Here is a 20325-nt window from a genome sequence, read left to right on the forward strand (position 1 = left end):
TTTCCTATAAGGAAAACAGAACAAGCCACATATGCAGAACACAATCACATCCTCACAAAATACAGCATAAAGAGACCATAAATATAAAAGAAACATTCAGACAAAAACTGAATTGGAGATTGCAAGAAGCCAGACACTGTATACAGTGCAACAGTGAAAAAATAGAATCAACATCATTCCTCAAAAATAATATCAAGAAATATAAAACATCAATCATAATAGTAAAACCATACTAATAAAAAGAATAAATATTTCAAAACAGCTGATAAACAGAATAACATCCAATAATTAAAACTTATAATGATAAAAAATACCTGGGAACTTTTGATCTCGAGTCACCCTGAAATTGTCATAGATTAGTTGTTGAGGTGTGGGGCTTGTGCTCAAATTTTCTCCTCTATCTCTCTCTCACATGCACACATTCTCCCCCCACGCATTCCCTCTTACATGTTCATGCATACACACATATGCACTCTCTCACATGCTTTTTTACATGAACATACACATTCTCTCACATGCTCCCATACACATACATATGTTTTCTCTCACAACTTTCACACACAGATGCTGTCTCTCTCATGGGCTCTCTCAGCCCCCCTTCTCCTCCAGCTCTGGCAGATTGGGATCCCCTCACCTCCTGGGATAGTGGAGAAAAGGGTGCCCCCCAAGGCTTGGTGCAGTAGCTGAGAGATAGCTGCAAGGATTTGATGATCACAATGGTTCTGGTGGTGATGGCCTGGCTCTGGTTATTCTAGTGTCTGGCTGACATGGTCCTAGCTTTTTTTGTGGCTGTGGTACAGGCAGCCTTTTCTCCTCCATCCTGCATTGTGCAATCTGTGCCAAAAAAACAGGATTGGACCGGCAGCTGATGGAAGCAGCAACTTAAACCCTGCACAATCCTGCTGTTGCCCAGGAAGCTTCATTGCCGGCATCTACTTCCTGAATCTCCTGTGCTGGTACATGATACTGCTAAAGCCCGGGCAACACGTTGTGCTCAGATTGGGACAGTGCCAGCCCCCAAACCTGTGGAACTCTAGGCAGCTGCCTAGTGATTCCGCCAGCACCGAATAGAGGCCCTCCAGCTATTAATTAAAAGCTTGCTTTAAAGACCAGCACTTCACTACTTTCCTACATTTAGAATAATTAGTCTCCAATTAAAGGGCAAGACTTTCCATACAAGTGGATCTGGAAAAGAGAAACTAGATTGCCTTGTTTATTCCATCCTAATTTCTGATAGTATAACAAGATGACCTTTTTGAGAACGTAAGGCTGATAGCCATCAACAAATTGGACAGGTATTATGACTGGCCTTAATAAAGTGATTTTAAAACCAAATATAGCATCTTAATCTTTTACCCAACATGCACTTGGCAGCCAATGCAATTTTCTAGAACAGAAGAAATATGATCATATTCCCAACGCTGCCTTCCAAATCTGACTCCGTTACACGTGCTGGCCTCCCCCACCTCTGCTGACAGGTTCTAGACTACAAAAAATGAAGGTACTAACATATAATTCCCAAACAGTTGCCAACCAAAAAGATTAAATTCCCTTAGTTTTTTCAAACTAAATAATACAAAATACTTGTATTACATATCTTCACATTTTATTTTTTACAGTTTAGCACACTAAATATTCATAAGCCCTCAAAATCCCCTACAGAAACTTCCACATACTAAATTTAAAATGGCAAACATCCAACCTTCCACACACAGCCTTTCACCATTCATTCCACATACTAACCAAAAATAAAACTTCCTGATCAACAATGTCTCTTACCAGAGGGAGCACCTCATAAACATTCATGTAATTGTTACAATTCTGTCGCTGCTAACCACAACCAACACTAAATTGATACAATGTATACAGCAACAGCTTTGGAAGGGAACCCGAAGGAACAATGTGTACAAGTTCTTCAGAAACTCTGACTGATACAATGTATACAGGAAATGCTATTGAAATGTGTTCCAGAAAAATAATGTAGTCAGTCTTTTTCCACAGACCCCACCAGAGGCCACTGTTTCACATTTAATGTAGGGGGATTTTTACTAAATCACACGTATTGCTTGATGGCACACATATATGCACACATGTTATAAAATAGCCTGACCGTGTGCATACGTGTCTGCGTAAGTCAGGGAAGTTTAAAAGGGGCATGTGTCCACACCATGGCCAGCTTACCAGTTTGCCCAGTGAATAGCCAGGTCCTCCAACTTCCCACCCAGTTTGATAGCCTACACTCGCCTCGGTTACCCCAAACCCTTTAAACCCCTCAGAAATGGCTTTTATTTTATAACTTACACGCCATCAAGAGCAGAAATAATGTTGTGGACAGGGGACCTGGGTGTGCGCCAGGGCACACAAGTATTTGCACGCACAGCTCTTGGCCAGGCTGCACACATGTTTCAGATGTGTGTGCAGCGGGATTTATGCGCATATCTGCTCGGTGCACGTATTCCCTAATTGAAAATGTACCTTTATATTGGTTTATGGTTAAGTGTCCCGTGTGTGTGGATTTCTGGAAAGGGCAGGGGGAGAGAGGTTTCCACATTGACATGGTATGTGAAGAATCAACATGCCCATGCCCAGTTGTATATATTCTGTTAAAATCGTAATAAACAAATTTAAATATAAAAAATATCCTGAAAACATTTCAGAGTGGAGCCCCTCCCAGATATACTTACTGTGTTTTCATCCAGCAGTCTGAAATCCAAATACACCAGATTAGGAAGGTACGCAGCAATAAACAGCTTGTAATCATCATGATCACTGATCGGATTCCCTGCCAGATTCAGCGTACGGAGCTGCTTGAAGTTCCTAAGACCGATGAGCTGTGCCAGAGATTTCAGAATTCGGATTTTCAAAGTCCTGAATTGGCAGAATCAAATTACAACTTTCCTCCCTCCCACCTCCACTGAAGGCTGTGTTATGACAGACAGCTGAGAAATCAGTAACATGGGCTCTGTACTCATGGGAGTACCCTTTGGGTACTAAAGAGTTTCTCCTCATTTTGTGTGTATGGGAAAAATGGGGGAGGTCATAGGTCCCATGGAATAGAAAAGGTCCAAATGATCCGCCCAATCTGCTCAACAAGCTTACGCCAGTATCTGCTGCACTGTGTCCTCGGATGCCAACTGCTCTTATTCAGGTGCAGCACAGACCTCATGAGTTATAGGGGGGCCCCCTGATTTACAACATTTCCACCCCTTCTTAGCCCAGTCCTTGGGGCAGGGGCCAGAGACCACGATTCCCTCTGTAACCCGTCATACGTGCTTCCCGAGTCCAGCCAGTGAGTGCCAGCATTGTACAAGGCTTCAGACTCCCTCAGGCCCAGCTGCTCCAGGAACTGAACACGGCAGCGCACAACACTGCCCTTACAGCACCGAGTGGTGGCCGTCAGATGGGGTCAATACTCAAAGGTTTAAGGTGAAAAGAAAGCTAACCCACTGATGTGGCTCACAGCACTGCTAAAGTCCTTCATCCTATATAGGGCTCTTTGTCATACACATTTCTTCCATAGACACAAAATGGGAAACCCCCCAAGCAGACAGGCCCCAGACTTGTCCCTAAAAGGAGGAGAAAACCCAATTAAGAAGTCAGATGGCCAACTGGTATTCACCGTGAAATACGACTTTAGAAATCAGATGAAAATGTTGATTTTCACCTTAAGATGCTAGTAAAATGTTTATGAAGTTCACAAACTGCTATACAATCAAGTTCTTACGTTTTCCAAAGATGTCAGGATATTATTTCCTAAAGATAAGACCTGCAGTTTTTCCAGAGCATCCATGTTTTCAATCTGAGGGATTCTGTTGTTGTATAAACTCAGGTCTTCTAATTTGACCAGGGAATCCAGGCCTTCAATAGCCTCAATATTGTTGAAAGATAAATCTGAAAAAAAAAGACTTGATAAAGTCAGCAAGTGTTCAGAGTGGGTGGCTCTAGCAGTAGTTTTCTTATTTTGGACAGTAATTCAGGAGCCAGATGTACTCAGCATTTTCCCCATAAACAAAAAATGGGTCTCAGTTTGTCACTTAAATTAATTCTTTATGATATTTTGATGATATGGAATTAACCCAGATATGGATATATTTGGGTTTCTATTGTAGTTTTCACTTTTCATCTGAGATGTAGTTCACAGAGGTTTATAAAGATTTTGTATTCAAATATTTAATTGTTAAATATTACTAGGGTAATTGCTATCTTGTCCTCAAACCAACAGCATCTTTGGGAAATGATCAGTCATCCTTCAATACTGGTTTTACTTATTGTTACTGTGTAACCCTGTCAGAAAGGCTGCATAACAGTACCACCAATTCCTATTGGCTTCTGAATAAACTGAGCAGCCTGGGAGCGGGTGGGTCCTACGTGGTGGAATGGATTAGAACTTGACTGATGGACAGACAACAATGCACCGAGGAGAGAAAAGTGATGCGGAGAACCCCAGAGATCAATTTTGGGGTCAGTCCTGTTCAATATCTTTGTGATTTTGCAGAGGATCTGCGAAGAGGGAATTAGAAGTGACCAAGAAAGCTCAAGGAATGGCTGAAGGTTTGGCAACTGGGATGCAATGCAAAGTAGTGCAGGGTCATGCATTTGTGATGCAGGGAATCCAAATGAGCTGTCCTTGATGGGGACATCAGACTGATCTGCACAAACTGGGAGGTGACTTGGGGCAGAGGGATGCTGGGCTGTATAGAGAGAGGTATAACCAGCAGGAAAAAAAGAAGTGTTGATACCCCTGAGCAGGTCATTGTTGAGGTCCCACCTGGAGTCTTGGGTTCAGTACTGGAGACCGTATGTCAAAAAAAGGATAGAGATAGTATACAAGTAGACAAGGGAAAGGTGATCAAAATGGTGTGGAGTCTGTACCGAAAGACTTATGAAATGAGATTGAAGGACATAATAATGTACACCATACATGAAAGGAGAGACAGGGGGAGTATCACAATCTTTTAAATACCTGAAAGGTATTAATAATGCAAAGAATCAAATCTTTTCTGATAGAAAGAAAGCTGCACAAGTAGGGGTCATGACATAAAACGCCAAGGGGGTAGACTCAGGAACAATATCAAGAAATATATTCTTATGGAAAGGGTGGTGGAGGCATGGAATGGCCCTTGCAGAAGAGGGGGTGACGGCAAGAACAGTGACAGAATTCAAACGGGTGTAGGATAAACACAGAGGATGCAAATGAAGAAACAGGGAGGTCCATATTCAAAACCATCTAGTCAGATAACGCAGAAGTCTGGGCATGTAACTGGGAACTCCAATATTCAAAGTTAGCTGGCTAAGTCAGGTCAGACCAATGGAGCTGCCCTAAAGTTAGTTGGATACTGTTAGCTAGCTCACTTATCTTATCCCCCCCCCTCCTACCAGCCCCCGTCTAATCTGGTTCCCCATTTGTATTTAAGCTCCGGTCAGTATCCTGCTTAAGCCGCCATGTATATACCTGTAAATAGTCTGTTACACTTGTTAATTGCTTTATTTCCAACCTGCCTGCTCTATGTATATTCCTCCCAGTTTTCCCCTCCCTGTTGATTGTAATTCCAACCTTCTAGTTACAATGTGAACCGGTATGATGTATGCTTACTAATGCCGGTATATAAAAAGTTTCAAATAAATAAATAAATAAATAAATAAATAAATAAATAAATAAGTTTATCCGGCTAACTTTGCTATTTGAACAGTGACTGAATATGGACCTCGGGGTAACCTTTCAGCATGAGGTACGGCACGGATCAGGAGTCACATGGGAGTAACCCGCTCGGAGTGCATTTGCAACTTTAAACATCTTGCTGAGCAAGACTGGATGGACCATTTTTTGTTTTATCTGCCATCATTTACTGTCTAATCTTACCGAGCCAAACTAGATTCACCAGCATTTCCAGTCCTTCTATTTTCTCAATGATGTTGTTGTCCAGCTGCAGCATAGTCAGATTTACAAACTGCCAGAGGTTATCAATCTTCAGGATATCTGAGAATGCATAAAACACACTGCAATCGTAAGTTCAGGATACAGGACCTGTTGAATTCTAAGGACCTTATTCCATAAAGATATTTTCCAAACACCTTCACTGATGATTTAAAGTCTTTCTGAAAAACGTGGAGAGCAGGATATTTCCTGGTCTAAGTTCTATTTTGGAATGAAAGCGCCAAAGTGATATTTTGCAGTCTTGCCCCAGTGCACATTGTTAATCAAAGCAATCATGCCCAATCATCGGTACGGGGATGCTGACAGCACTGAGCTCAGCAGTACCTTAATTACGTGTGTTATGAAAAGGCAATGACCTTCACTTTAGCTAACAGCTCATCAGCACAGGTGCAGTGGAACTGGCTCTTAAAATGTCAAGGCTGGCTGGGTTTCTACAATCAATAAATAGGAGGCAAATAAAAATATCTCCCAAGAAGACCCAAAAGGTTTCATGCAGCTGGGTTAAGGGCTCAGACCCAGCTTGTACTTTTCGTGCAGTGTGTCAAAGCTACAATATAATTAGCTGGAAAAACATGGGACCAAATCTTGTCAGTGCCTTTTTGCGAAATCGTCATAGGTCTCCAAACTGATGCTGTATTATTTTTCCCTGCAGTTTTCCAGACTGCTTATTGAGAACCAATAAATCCACGTCTGCTGCAGTGGCCACATGGCGCAAAGTCATAACTAAGAGACAATTTTCTTACTTTGCTAATTTTTCACATTGAAAAACTCTCCAGAAAACTCAGAAGCAAGTAAAAAAGCAAGACTGACTCGCCTGTTCCTTAGGACTGACTGACTGTCCAGTGAGATTTTTGTAAGGGCTTAGGACAGCAGACATTTCAGCAGGGGAAAGCTTCGTGTAAAAAGGTTGCACATACTTACTTCTGAAGTCGAGACGTAGCTGCAGGACGTCCTTAAAGTCGATGCCTTCTGCCTTGGCAATCCGCCCTGCCTCTTCCTTTGGGCCTTGCTCTTCCACTGCCTTTTGGAGCATATCTTCATCAACTACACTTGGCTCGATGGAGCCATATAATCGACTCATTTTGAAGCAAGAGGTGATCCTTTGTAGATAAAATGCAACTTTGAAAAAAACAAGGCTTTTATTAGTACTTTGCTAGGTTTTCAAATTCCACACAGCCAATGATTAGCCTTTAAAATCCCGACTGGGCAGATTACCCGCATTCATAAGTTACATCCATTACTGACATGGAAATACCTTGGATAAATCTGCCTGGAAAGCATTAGCAGTTGTGTCATTAACACAGTCACTTGCTAAGGGTGCTGCTTTTTTTTCTTCCCTTGTTTAATGGTACAGAGAGCTGTTATTTCTCATAAAGGGAGGCAGCCATGCAAGGCTTAACTTGAACTCTATAAACCAAGTTTCATAACTAAATTAGTAAGTCACACTAGGTATATATGCATTAGGAAAAGGATAATTGGTTCTCACCTGCTAATTTTCGTTCCTGTAGTACCACAGATCAGTCCAGACTCCTGGGTTTTGCCTCCCTGCCAGCAGATGGAGACAGAGAAAGTTTCGCTGACACTGCCACATAACCTGGTGTGCCGCCTGCAGTCCCACAATATTGACCTGTACCCAAGCCAAGGTGACAGCAACAACCATAAATTTCTAAGTAAACTCCCTCCCCTCCAATGAGCCAGAAGACGGTGAAGCTGCCCAAAAAGACAATGGAAAACTCGTTTCCCAAATTTAACATAAGCGATCAGCATTGAAAACCTCCAACAACTCCACACTATATACAAGGCAAGAATATATGCGGCGGATTCTCTCCAACCCCCCCCCCCCCAGTAAATGGCGGTCTCTGACCTGATCCTTGGTACTACAGGAACAAAAATGAGCAGGTAAGAACCAGTTTTCCTTTCCCTGTACGTACCCAGATCAGTCCAGACTCCTGGGAGGTACCTAAGCTCCCCGTAACTCGGGTGGGACGTGGAGAGATCCACTCGTAGAACCCTCTCACCAAAGCACACGGAAGCCGGAGCCCCGACATCCAAGCGATAATGCCTAGCAAAAGTGGGCAACGACTTCCCAGTAGCCGCCCAGAAAATTTCATGTGGAGACACCGGCTGTGACTCAGCCCAGGAAGTTGCCTGAGAATGTGTCAAGTGTGCCCCTAAATCCCCTGGCAGCAGGTGCCCTTTAGAAATGTAAGTCGACTTGATTGCTTCCTTCAGCCACCGCACAATTGTAGCCTTAGAGGACTTATTTCCCTTCTCTGGACCACTCCACAGAACAAAGAGTTGATACGATCTACAAAGAGGGGATGCGATCTATGGAAATCATAAGTGACCTTTAGATACCTCAGTAATGCACGCCTCCCATCTAAGAGGCAAAGCTCCCCTGCATGAGGCGTAGAGGAATGCAAAGCCATACAAGCTGGAAGCTCTACTGTCTGACTAAGTTGGAACGCCGAGACTACCTCAGGCAGAAAAGAAGGCACCGTGCATAAAGATTCCCCCGAATCAGACATCTGTAGGAAGAGATCTCAACACGCGCCTGGAGCTATAACATTTTCCTGGCTGAATAAATAGCAACCAAGAAAACCACACAGGTATTTCTGTGCGTAAGGCTGCGATCTAGACTGGAGTGCAGAGCTGCCAGCAGAAAAAAAGAAAATCAGCCAAATTAAAAAAGGGACCAACAAAAAAAACCAACCAGTTGCTCTGAGCCTGTAGCTGCCTCAGCAGCCTTGTGAAGGGGAGGGATCTGGACCACCAGATTTACACCCCACGGAATAAAGGAGCGAGCGTACAAAAGGATCACGAACCCCCATCTCATCCACCTCGACCAGACAGGGAAGGACCCACTAGGACCTAAACTGCAGAACTGCAGGTTTTGCACCATCTACCATCTGCTGTAGAAAGAGAAATACTGAGGCACTGCAGGTGGCACACTGGGTCAACTGCAGTGTCAGTGAACCTTTCTCTGTCTCCACCTGCTGGCAGGGAGGCAAAACCCAGGAGTCTGGACTGATCTGGGTACATACAGGGAACTATAATAAAACATAGTGATGGTACACCAAAAACAAGTTTTAGGATTCATGAAAGTAACAGCAGTCAACCATTGGGCAAGAGAGTCTGTAATATTGAATAAAAATAAATGATCCTTACAAGCTTTAAAAAACATAAGCCCTATTTTTAAACAATTTTTGTTAGAAGCCCACAGACCAGGAGCAATTTATTCCTGAATAACAGCATACCATTCATTACTAAAAAAAACAAGGAGTGGAGTTGCTGTCTTAGTGCTTGTGAATGAGTGGAAATGAAGGTCAACCAAAAAAATATGAGGTGAGACCTTTTTATTGAATTAACTTAATACATTTCTTGACTAGTTTTCAGGAGTTACACTCCCTTTATCAGATCAAAACTAAATGAGTTGGTGAACAGAAAGGATGGTGTTCCTGGATATGCAAGTGAATCACGGATTCATTACAATGGTGGTGGATGTCGTTAATATCTGTATCTAGATCTTGGGTACTGCTATAGGCAGTATGGTAGCACAGTATGCAAACTTTTTTTCTGGAAGAATCACTGAAAGAAATATTCCCTACTCCTCCAGTACAGGCTTTTCAGCAACCACCTTAGAGCAAAAAAAAAACCCAAAACAAAACTAGTAAAAAGCAAGCTTCAAACACTCACAAAGCAGAAAATAGCAAAACAAAAAATACCCAAAAAACCACTACAAGAAAATATGGGCCCAATATTCAATGCGCGTTCAGCACTACTTAGCCAGATAAGCGGGACTTATGAAGCTAATTAGTGGCCACTGAATATGCTCCTATGTTTAGTGGCTGGCACTTAGCTGTAAAAGTCCCTTATACGGCTAAAAGTTACATGCTAAAAAGGTAGGCTGTATACTAGGTGGAGCAAGATAGCCATATAACTTATACAGCTAACTATCAATATTCAAAGTTAGCTGCAATAGTATATGTATAAGTTTAGAACAAGTGTAGAACAGCTCTAAATTTAGCTGGGTAGACTTATCCGGCTAAGTGTGTGTGTGTGTGTGTGTGTGTGTGTGTGTATACACACACACACATATAGTCAGCAGCTTTGCCGTGCCGCTGAATCTACATCATAACTTAGCTGTATAAGTTCTACCTGCTTAAGTTACTCACACAATCAACTTTGAATATCTACCCCTTTGCCAGCAAATTTCACAGGAGCCCACAGTTACCCACAAGGAAAAGACATTCAGTATAAGAGAAATCTATTAATGCTTCTCATCTAATATATATTATATTATTCAATGCAAAAAATGTGATGATATATGCTGCATTAATCAAACAGGTCAGAAGTTAAAGAGAAACAGAATCTACACAGACACAATATAAAACATCACAGAGAAGAGCAAGCTAATGCCTTTACTGGGAAACTTTTTCTGGAACCAGATCATTGCATCAATGACCTTATGATGAGGATGCTAAAAAGGAAAATCAGAATGATTAAAAAACATAAGGCATTCGAAATTAAAAGGATCAGATACTTTGCAACAAATTTAAAAAGAATTTAACAAAGACATGGGAGGCTTTGTCGCCTACTTATTTATTTATTTCAATTCTTTTACTATACCGATACTCAAGACGAGGTCTTATCGTACCGGTTTACAATAGAACAATAGAATATCACTCTGCGAATACTTCAGCCCTCTTCACACCACCACTGTAATGCAATCTGTCACCCGTTCCATCCTTCGCCTTGATTTGCTTATTTTGTTTTAACCTGAGGAAGGGAGTCTAACTCTGGAAAAAGGTAGTCAAGAAATGTGTTCAGTTAGTCCAATGAAAAGGTATCACCTTATATTTTTATTTTGTCCACCTTTATTTCTGTGCAAACAAAAAGGAAAATATGGAACACTAGAACAAAAAGAAAGGGCACCTGGGAATAAGACCCAAAATGGAAGCGAGAGACCCGTGAAGCAGAGCGAGGTGATGTCTGAAGGCCTCCAGGGGCTGTGTCCTAACTCCTGCAGCGTTTCGTCTACGCTGGACCTTTATATTTTTCTAAAATGAGCCACGGCAGTCCCCAGCTTCTCTAGCTCCTTGCGGCGAGAGGCGACCACGGTCACCGGCGTCCTCACCCCGGTCTACCCAGCGTCGCGCCGTTGCTAAGAAACACGTCACGTGACCAGCCGATTATTTTTCTTTTTCTTAAAAACAAGCAAATTTAAAGCATTTTCTAAATTAAACCCCAAAACAAAATTAATATATGATATAAAAATATGTTTTTAACCAATATATGTAATGATGATATTAATAATATTAATATATTTATAAGGGCACGTTTAAGTTGTCAAAAAAAAAGAAAACAGCTATTAACCAATCAGAGTTGACTTGGCAATGACCTCCAGGGCTAGGCTGAGGTTTTCACCAACCGGAATGTGGGAAAACAACCGAGCCTGGTTGGCTGTGTGGCACAGGCGCATCCTTTCACTTGGACTTCGACTAAATGACTCTCCGTGCTCCAATCAGAATAAAGATCGGGTTCGAGAAATATGACGGACAGTGAGGATAACGAATTGGAATTCGTGTGGGTGTGGGGGCGGTGTTGAGAAATGACATTTGTGATTGACGTACCGTAGGAGCAATCAGGTGGAAGGCTCGGCGAAGCTGTCCAATAGGAGGCTTCTGTGGGCCGTGCTCCCCTCCCGCTCGGGAGAGAGCCTGACAGAGGGGGCGATTGTTTGTTGTCATCAAGATGGAGTTTCTGCTGGGGAATCCGTTCAGCACACCCGTGGGGCAGTGCATCGGTAAGGTGGCTTCTCCCTTCTCCTCGCACGCAGGTACCGAGGCGCTCCGCTGTCTAGTCAGTGAGACCGGTGACCGGAGACCGACAGTAGGAACGGAGCGCCCTTCCCACTCGAACCCCGAAGTGGCAGGCCCCAGATCTCCGGCCACGGGACAGGGAGTGACCCCAGGGACAGGCCTCAGATCTCCGGCCCCGAGGCAGGGACTGACCCCAATGAAAAGCCACAGTTTTTCGGCCCCGGGACAAGGACTGACCCCAGTGACAGGCCGTAGACCAGGGCCTGACCCCCAATGACAGGCCTTAGAGCTCCAGACCAAGGGCAGTGACTGACCTCAGAGACCGGTCCCAGGGTTCCGGACCAGCGGCACGGACTAACCCAACTACAGGCAAAAGATTTCAGGTCATGGCCAGGGACTGACCCAGTGACAGGCCTCAGAGCTCTGGTCCTAGGGCAGGAACTGACTTCAGTGACAAGCTCCACATCTCTGGAACGGGACAGGAATTTACCCCAGAGACAGGCCACAGATCTCTGGACCAGAATCAGGTACTGACCCTAGTGACAGTTCCTAGATTTCTGGACCCAGAATAGGAACTGACTTCAGTAATAGGCCCCAGATCTCTAGATCAGGGCAGGGACTGACACAGTGAGAAACCTCAGAGGTCCAAGACAGAGGCTCATCCCAGTGAAAGGCTCTAGAACTCCAACACCAGAGGATAGGGACAGACTCCAGTAGCAGGCCTGAGTGCTCTGGCCCCAGATCAGACATGTCTGCCCTAGACCTCCATACTTAGGGCAGGGATCATGTGTAGTCGTAGGCCAAGAATTTCCAGATAAGTGGCAGGGATGGACCCAGTGACAGGCCTCAGAGGTCCAAGACAGGGAATGACCCCTCTGACAGACTCCAGTGCCAAGCCTGAAGGGAGGCAGGGATTGACCCCCAATGACAAGCCCGAGAACTCTTATGTGTGATTGAATCTCAACAAAATTTAGCTTGCTGATTTTCTAAGGGAGAAGTTTTGTGAGTTTTATTTTACCAGAAAGGCAAAATGCTTGCTTATTTATTTATTTATTTACATAGTTTTATATTCCCCTACCTTGATCAAATGTTTGGGGGGATTACAAGAAAACATTCATAAAATACAATCTAAAATCATAAGATAATATAAAACAAAATAAAACATAGAAGTCTTAATATGACATAAAATGTAAAACAATATAGTACAATTATAATGAAGTAATTTTGATATTAGTGAGTGTGACTGCCACCAAAGTTTATTGAACTGAATGATTTAGACAAGAAGGGCAATGTTCTTCTGAAGGCTGTCATCTTCTTGGTCTGATACTATATATTCCTACCTTGTGATTCACTGATGTGATCATTTTGCTGACAAAATTATTTTATTTACAATATTTGTATTGATTTAATTTTGCCTTTTAAGATACAGCCAAGTCATTCATAACTATAATCCCTAGTACTAAGAGATTGTAAGTCATTTCACATTATTCATGGTTTAATGTTGCTTGGGTTTAATAATGTAAAAGTGACTCTCTTTGAACATAGTTAAAAACTATGGTGGGGAGAAGCTTTTGCACTCAGTATTTTGATATTATCAAGTGATTAAAAAGTGCAGGAATGATTAACATTGCTATCTTCATTTGTAATAGAAATGGTCTATCTGCCTTTATGTGCAGTAATTTTTTACTGCCACTGAATAAGTGCATGTGTTTTTGAAAAGCTGCGAGTGCTGGAGATTTCTCAAAAAATATTGTTCTTTTGATTATGAAATGGAATAAATGGAGAGGGGAGTGGCCAGAAATGTTGTGACTTGAAAGCTTTTATTGTGCTCTTTACAGGTTGGCATTTTGCAGATCGATTTTAATGCAGGGAGGAGAGTTTTCCTGGTTGGAGGTGTGCGTCTGGAAAGATCAGGCCTTTCTGGCGAGTTATCTTGTAACCAGCAGTAAAAGCCCATCCAAGGATGGGGAAATACTGTGAAGTATAGGAAGTTCGTAGCTGAGATGTGTAGTAATAGAGTCTGAGCTTGTTGTACTGTGTGGATATGACAATTTAGAGAGAGGGGCGGAGCTCAAGTTCCATGTGGTAGTAGAAAATGGATAGGACAATACAGAGAGAGGGGTGGAGCTAGAGAGGCAGAACTCAATTTGCATACCAGCGATGCAGGTGCAAGCAACTTTCCTCTTTATTATAGGCAAATAAATTGTTTACTTTGCTGTTTTTATAGGCATTTTTTTTAGTTCTGTGCAATTTTAGATAATTTTAGATAAAATACAAAGTCATCTATCTATATGATAATCTAGTTTAATTGCCCAGTCAGTTTTCTTGCCCTTAAATTGTCCCTTCAGTAGCTCTATAAATAGCTTTATTTAAAGTTTAGGTTATTCAAACTCCAGTGAATTAGGAGTTTAGGGGTAATTATTGCTATTGTAGAGAAATGGTCATGTATGCCAGTTTGTCCAACCAAAGCCTGGTGGTATTTCTAGATCTTATATCTGTGTAAGTGATATGTGCAGAGCTGACTCCCTCCCCACACACACTTTAATTAAACGGAAACGTGAAATAAGCAAAGGGCAATCCAGGTAGCCTGGAGGTATGGGAGTTGCTTCCTAGCAGAATTTGATGGGTTTTCCCACCATTGTATGGCAGACTTACCTTTTCCCAGAGGTTCAAAGGCATCTCACTGGGTAAGTAGGGGGAGAAGTTGCAGCCCGCACATGCCCTTTTGCCTGGAGAGGCAGGGTGGTTAGGTCAGAGGAGTAAATAACCCATGTGAGACTGAATGATCAAATCTCTGCATGTGATTTTGCTCCATTCCTCCACCTGCAGCATTAGCAGGTGGAAGTCCAAGTCCTTTTGGGACTTTGTATCCTCTAACCGAGTTTCAGAGGGGAACTGTCCCCAGCGTACACAGTTAGGGAAGCACCCCCGGATGGATCTAGCACCACGGACATCCAAAAGAGCTCAAGTGCCATTTTTTAACTTCAATTTGAGTATGATTTTGTTTTTCAAGGAAAGGACACACAAAGCAAAGAAAGAGCATTAACACAAATTGGAGGTGCTGTTCATTAAGCCGTGTTGCATACCTCTAAGCAAATTTTCAAAGAGAAACTATCTGAGAACTATGTCCTTGCTGTTTGATCCTGCAGGCAGAGGGACAGGGCATGGCTATGGGCATAGGTTTGAAAATTCAGTTCTCTACACCCGCAACCTAACCACGCTCCTGGACACGCCTCTCTTTAATCCCGCTAAAAGGCTACGCATGCTGGTAGCACGCATGGGGCTGCCCAGGCAGATCCTTTGGAAAGCTGTCCTCCACGAGTTCTTCTTGTTGTTAGGATGCGATATGGGTTAAGGTTTTTGCCAGCTTTTCGTGACATTCGTTTCAATGTTGAGAGCTACCCTGTTCTCCTTTTAAGTTTTATTTATACCTCAACAGTCTGAGGAATCTTTCTCATGCGGATGTGGTTTCTGGTGCTATCCTGTAATTCACTTGCCCCATCGATGTACAGACGTAAGCTTGCTGGTTGGGTTAATGTGGTTGTATCGCAGCAGAGGTCCTTGGGAGGAAGTGAAAGAAAAGCCAGAGATGGATCAGGGCTTCAGAGATAGAAACCATAGGATGCGCTTCCCGAAGGAAACGACTGGGATGCGGATACAATGGAAAGTGAAACAGAGGCCATTCTGGAAACCAAAACTGATGGCATATGGTGCACCTTAAATTCATGGGGAAGCAGGAGAGTCCATGGCGTGGAGACGATGCGGCGGTAGGAGCTTTCTCATGTGTAGCGCCTGTGTTACACAACACAGCACCATCAGCTCTGCCTAGCGAAACAGATGTACATGTACAAGGTTTTGGGGAAAAATGAAACACATTTCAAGCCCAGCACGGGGATTTGGATTGAATTTGTTTTGTTTTGTTGATTTTATAATGTGATGTATGTTTGTTTTAAGAGTTTATAAAGGGTTATTTTGCAAATTGCAATGATCCGTTTTTGAAATCTGGCCATATATAAAAGCACAGTGGAGAGATGATGTTAGAACAGCTCTGTTATTTGAGTGGTGCATGTGGGTTATGTGGTGCGAAATCCTGCAATTTAGCAAAGCATCTATTTTTTTTCTCTGCTCTTTAAAGGACACCTTTGCTTTGTTTTGCTACAGCCACAGCAGGGGTAAAGGGGACCCACAGCAGAAAAAGGACAGCATGATTCCCTCTTTTTTTTTTTTCTACTGGCCTTAGGCCTCCAGTGCATCCTAACATTCTGCAGTGCCTACTTGTAAACTAAACCTTTATTTCGTATGGATGTTGGTAAGCCTATCAAGAGGTGTGTTTGGTGCAAAGAAGTTTGGGTGTGTGCCAGCAGGTGAATAGCTGGGAGGGCACCGATGTCGTGGTGCTGCAGGTGCGGACTGAGCTGCCAGGGTTGGTATGTGGGGGCTGCCCTCTTGGTGATGGAGGAGAGGATAGAGGCGTTGCCTCTTACTATTTCAGCACAGAGTGCTCAATTCTTTAGCTATAGCGCTGACCAAGAGCGTCTGTCTGGGAGTAGGAGACTTCCCATTCCCGCCTTGGGTCATATAATGTGGAAAGGTGGTTTTAGAAATAGAAGATGATGACGATAGGAGGAGAAAACTGAGCTCAGACATTTGAGTGTTCAAAAAATATTTCTTAGCACTGATGAGGTTGAGACTTCAGCCTCCCACAGAGAAAAAGTCTCTGTATCAATGCAAGTGCTACTGGAAGTTGTGCAGCTATGTCCTTACTGTGGGGGGAAGGGGTAGAGCCTCTCCTTGGTTCCTGATTCTTGCCTGGCCAGAAGGCTTCCGCACATTGCTCCATCTCTTTCCTGTTTCCTTGAGAAGGGGACATCATCCTCTGTATTGCAGAGAAACCATCAGTGCCAGCTGAGGATTTTGGATGTCAGAGTGATGGTTCCCAGCTAACCGAATTGTCGGACCGGGCTTTGGCCTCGTTTGCTCCAGAGCCATGGGTAGAATTAAACTCATGTGGCTGTGACGTCCATTCTGCACCTTTTCTAGGGTCTGGGCCTCGTTTCTTTATAGTTTCTAAATATTCTATTGTAAGTTACTTATTAGGAGAGGGAGAACCAAAGAATTAATGAGAGCAGCTTTTTCGGGTCATTCACTTCCCAGTGATTGGATGTTAGCTGGTTTCTGCAGATCTGAGCCAGCTAATCACGAATGCGAAAACTCCATCCAGGAGGTACGTTAAGGGCAGGAGGTGACAGCAGAATAGGACAGATGACAAGAAAAGAAACAGCCAGGAGTATCTGATTTTTACAAATGGTTGGACATACAAGGGCATTTAAAATGGTCAGGAATATCTTGTCTGAAGAGTGGACCTCTTGTACTTTAACAACCCTAAATGCTAATCAGCTTTGAATGATGTAGACTGGATCAAAAAATGCTACAGTACATTTTACTGTGAATGAGGTTATAGCACTGGGTGCACTGTCGAAAGAAGCTCTGGGTTGAATTAGTGATCTAGGTGTGTCATGCCTTTCTCCTGATCCTATCTAAATCATGGAACGCAATAAAGAAAACTGGAAAACACTCATTTTTATTTATTTACATTTGTATACCACCAATACCTTGATCCAAGATAGAGCAAACAGGAGGGCATCACTAAACAAGCTTGGTCAACATTTTTACTCAAAATACTGGGAGCTTTCCAGGTATGTAACCCTTCAGCCAGGTAAAAAATCAGATTTTGTGTGCCATCACACCCCCGCATCCCTGGAAAGGAACAAATTGCTGTAGAAATACAACTGCTGACTTCTGGCAGGAATCCTGTCCGGCCCAGGCGCTCTCCTCTCCACGCCTTGAAGACTTGACGCTCTCACTGCTTTTGCTGTGCTGCTGGTGTGGTCAGATTACTGTTTCTGCTCTTTGAAACACAGATTCACAACAGAGGTTTTTTTTTCCCTTTTCCTACTTTCTGGGATCCCCCTGCTCCCCAGGCTCTGAGGGCCTGCAGGTGTTGCCCCAGTGGTGACAGCCACCCACCCGCCCCGGCCTTCGGTGCATCGCCTCCAAAGTGTGCGAGATGCTGTTGAACTTCATTGTGAATTGCCACAGCTCTCCGTGCCAGCACTGCTAATTAGCAAGGCTAGTTGCAATTTCCGTATGCCTAGCACGTGCTCTGGGGAAATATTGTGCTTGCTGTGCTTGCTGTAGGTGATGAGGCTGAGGCAGAAGGAGGGAAAAGTAGGGGAGGTAATCCAATATCTTGGAATCAAAATGTAAAAGTCAGTGTGGACTTTAAACAATGGAGACTTGTGTGGGAACAAATCAGCGACTGGCTTGAGACTGCTATGTTGTTATCAGTTATACAAATATTCCGTACATCATCAGTTTGAACATTTGCAATTGTATTACTTTATCAGAACCAGAATTCAAGGTAAAACGTAAGGTTCCTTTCCATTTCCCTGGCAATTTCCTCTTCTCAGCTCTGTCAGAATCAGCCCCCTTTTCGGCTGTGGCATCTTGAGCTTTCTCTCATAACTGTGCAGAGGCTGAGGCCCTGGATGTCTGTCCCCTCCCAATTCACTGAGCCCAAGACTGCCAGAGGCCTTACGTCCAGCCACCAGGGACTGAACGCAGCCTCCACAGCATCCCCAGCTCCGGCTGCCAGGAGGAACGGAAGAGCTGGTGGGGAATCGAACCCAGGTAGTGCACATACGCACTGCCCCTGCCCATAAACCCCTTAGAGAGTAATTTTCAACCATCCACGGAGAGTTGAAGCCCTAACTTGCAAAGGGGCTTTATACGCTTCTAGGCAGACATTAGGGAAAAAGCACAGGACTGCTTCTACAGCCAAGTCCAAAAGCAAAACCCGTTCAAGCAGAATTGTCTGAATTATCATGAAGGCTGCTCACTCTATAAAAATGTTGCTAGTGGTAATTTTATTATGGGTGTGACAGTTACTTGGTTTTGATTTTTTAATACTACTACCCTTAACATAAGGCTTGGGGGTGACCTGCATGGAGTGGCAGTTACTACCCTTAACAGAAACATGGGGGTAACCTGCACGGAGCGGCAGTTACTACCCTTAACAGAAACATGGGGGTAACCTGCATGGAGCGGCAGTTACTACCCTTAACAGAAACAAAGGGGTAACCTGCATAGAGCAGCAGTTACTACCCTTAACAGAAACATGGGGGTAACCTGCACGGAGCGGCAGTTACTACCCTTAACAGAAACATGGGGTAACCTGCACGGAGCGGCAGTTACTACCCTTAACAGAAACATGGGGGTAACCTGCACGGAGCGGCAGTTACTACCCTTAACAGAAACATGGGGGTAACCTGTACGAGCGACGTTATTGCCCTTAACAGAAACATGGGGGTAACCTGCATGGAGCGGCAGTTACTACCCTTAACAGAAACATGGGGGTAACCTGCACGGAGCGGCAGTTACTACCCTTAACAGAAACATGGGGGTAACCTGCACGAGCGACGTTATTGCCCTTAACAGAAACATGGGGGTAACCTGCACGGAGCGGCAGTTACTACCCTTAACAGAAACATGGGGGTAACCTGCACGGAGCGGCAGTTACTACCCTTAACAGAAACATGGGGGTAACCTGCACGGAGCGGCAGTTACTACCCTTAACAGAAACATGGGGGGAACCTGCACGAGCGACGTTATTGCCCTTAACAGAAACATGGGGGTGACCTGCACGGAGCGGCAGTTACTACCCTTAACAGAAACATGGGGGTAACCTGCACAGAGCGGCAGTTACTATCCTTAACAGAAACATGGGGGTAACCTGCACAGAGCGGCAGTTACTGCCCATAACCTGGAACTTGGGGGGGGGGGGGAGGTAAGCTGCAAGGAGCGGCAGTTACTGCCCTTAACAGAAACATGGGGGTATCCTGCATGGAGCAGCAGTTACTACCATAAGAAACTTGGTGGGCGGACTGGATGGAGCCTTTGGTCTTTTTCTGCCGTCATTACTATGTTACTATATACCATGAGGTCAATATTGAAAACCTAGCGGTTTGACTAAGCCGATGGATATGTCAGCAGCATGGTTTGACAAATTGCTGCTTACACCTGCTATTGAGCAGCTCTAACTTAGGTGGATAAGTTATGTGTCTAAGACTGAACATTGCTTCTTAACCGAATAATTTATTTGGCTAAGTAGCATCATCTTGATCTGCCTATTGCCTGCCCATAAACTGATTGGGTAAAAGATAGCCTGATAAGTGACGTATCTGGCTATCGAGTGCTGAATTTACTTTAAATATTGGACCCCATAAGTCTACCTTGAAAATTATCCAGGACACGCAGACCCCAGCGTGGCCTGCGTGCGTGCACTTACAGCTGCTCATTAGGAGGAGTAAATGTGTGCAGCGTGGCCTGCGTGTGTGCACTTACAGCTCCTCGTTAAGAAGTGTAAATGTGTGCAGCGTGGCCTGCGTGAGTGTACTTACAGCTGCTCATTAGGAGGTGTAAATGTGTGCAGCGTGGCCTGCGTGAGTGCACGTTCAGCTGCTCATTAGGAGGTGTAAATGTGTGCAGCGTGGCCTGCGTGCGTGCACT

The 20325-nt window shown here is 43.9% G+C and overlaps 2 protein-coding genes across 11 annotated transcripts in view; one reads left to right on the plus strand and one right to left on the minus strand.

The window, feature by feature from the left end:
* Window positions 1-11106, minus strand: part of DRC3 (dynein regulatory complex subunit 3) — a 39054-nt gene extending 27948 nt beyond the window's left edge. For 2 of the 5 annotated variants that reach the window (XM_029576127.1, XM_029576128.1), the window contains exons 1-5: window positions 10871-11105; window positions 6857-7054; window positions 5861-5977; window positions 3725-3891; window positions 2685-2831 (exon numbers count right to left, since the gene is read on the minus strand). In XM_029576127.1, coding sequence (XP_029431987.1) covers window positions 2685-2831; window positions 3725-3891; window positions 5861-5977; window positions 6857-7016 — 591 coding nt within the window. In that variant the 5' untranslated portion in view covers window positions 7017-7054; window positions 10871-11105. Of the gene's footprint in view, window positions 1-2684; window positions 2832-3724; window positions 3892-5860; window positions 5978-6856; window positions 7055-10870 lie in introns of all 5 variants that reach the window. The other 3 variants (XM_029576130.1, XM_029576126.1, XM_029576129.1) reach the window with 3 other exon arrangements.
* Window positions 11107-11596: 490 nt separating this feature from the next.
* The window catches only part of TOM1L2 (target of myb1 like 2 membrane trafficking protein), a 64872-nt gene continuing 56143 nt past the window's right edge, over window positions 11597-20325 (plus strand). For all 6 annotated transcript variants that reach the window (XR_003852713.1, XR_003852714.1, XM_029577513.1 and 3 more), the window contains exon 1: window positions 11597-11741. Coding sequence is in view for 4 of the 6 variants with exons in the window: in XM_029577513.1 (XP_029433373.1) it covers window positions 11690-11741 (52 nt within the window). In the remaining 2 variants the exon portion in view is untranslated. The remainder of the gene's footprint in view (window positions 11742-20325) is intronic.

Source organism: Rhinatrema bivittatum, chromosome 14, assembly GCF_901001135.1.
Source record: "Rhinatrema bivittatum chromosome 14, aRhiBiv1.1, whole genome shotgun sequence".
Classification (NCBI taxonomy): domain Eukaryota; kingdom Metazoa; phylum Chordata; class Amphibia; order Gymnophiona; family Rhinatrematidae; genus Rhinatrema; species Rhinatrema bivittatum.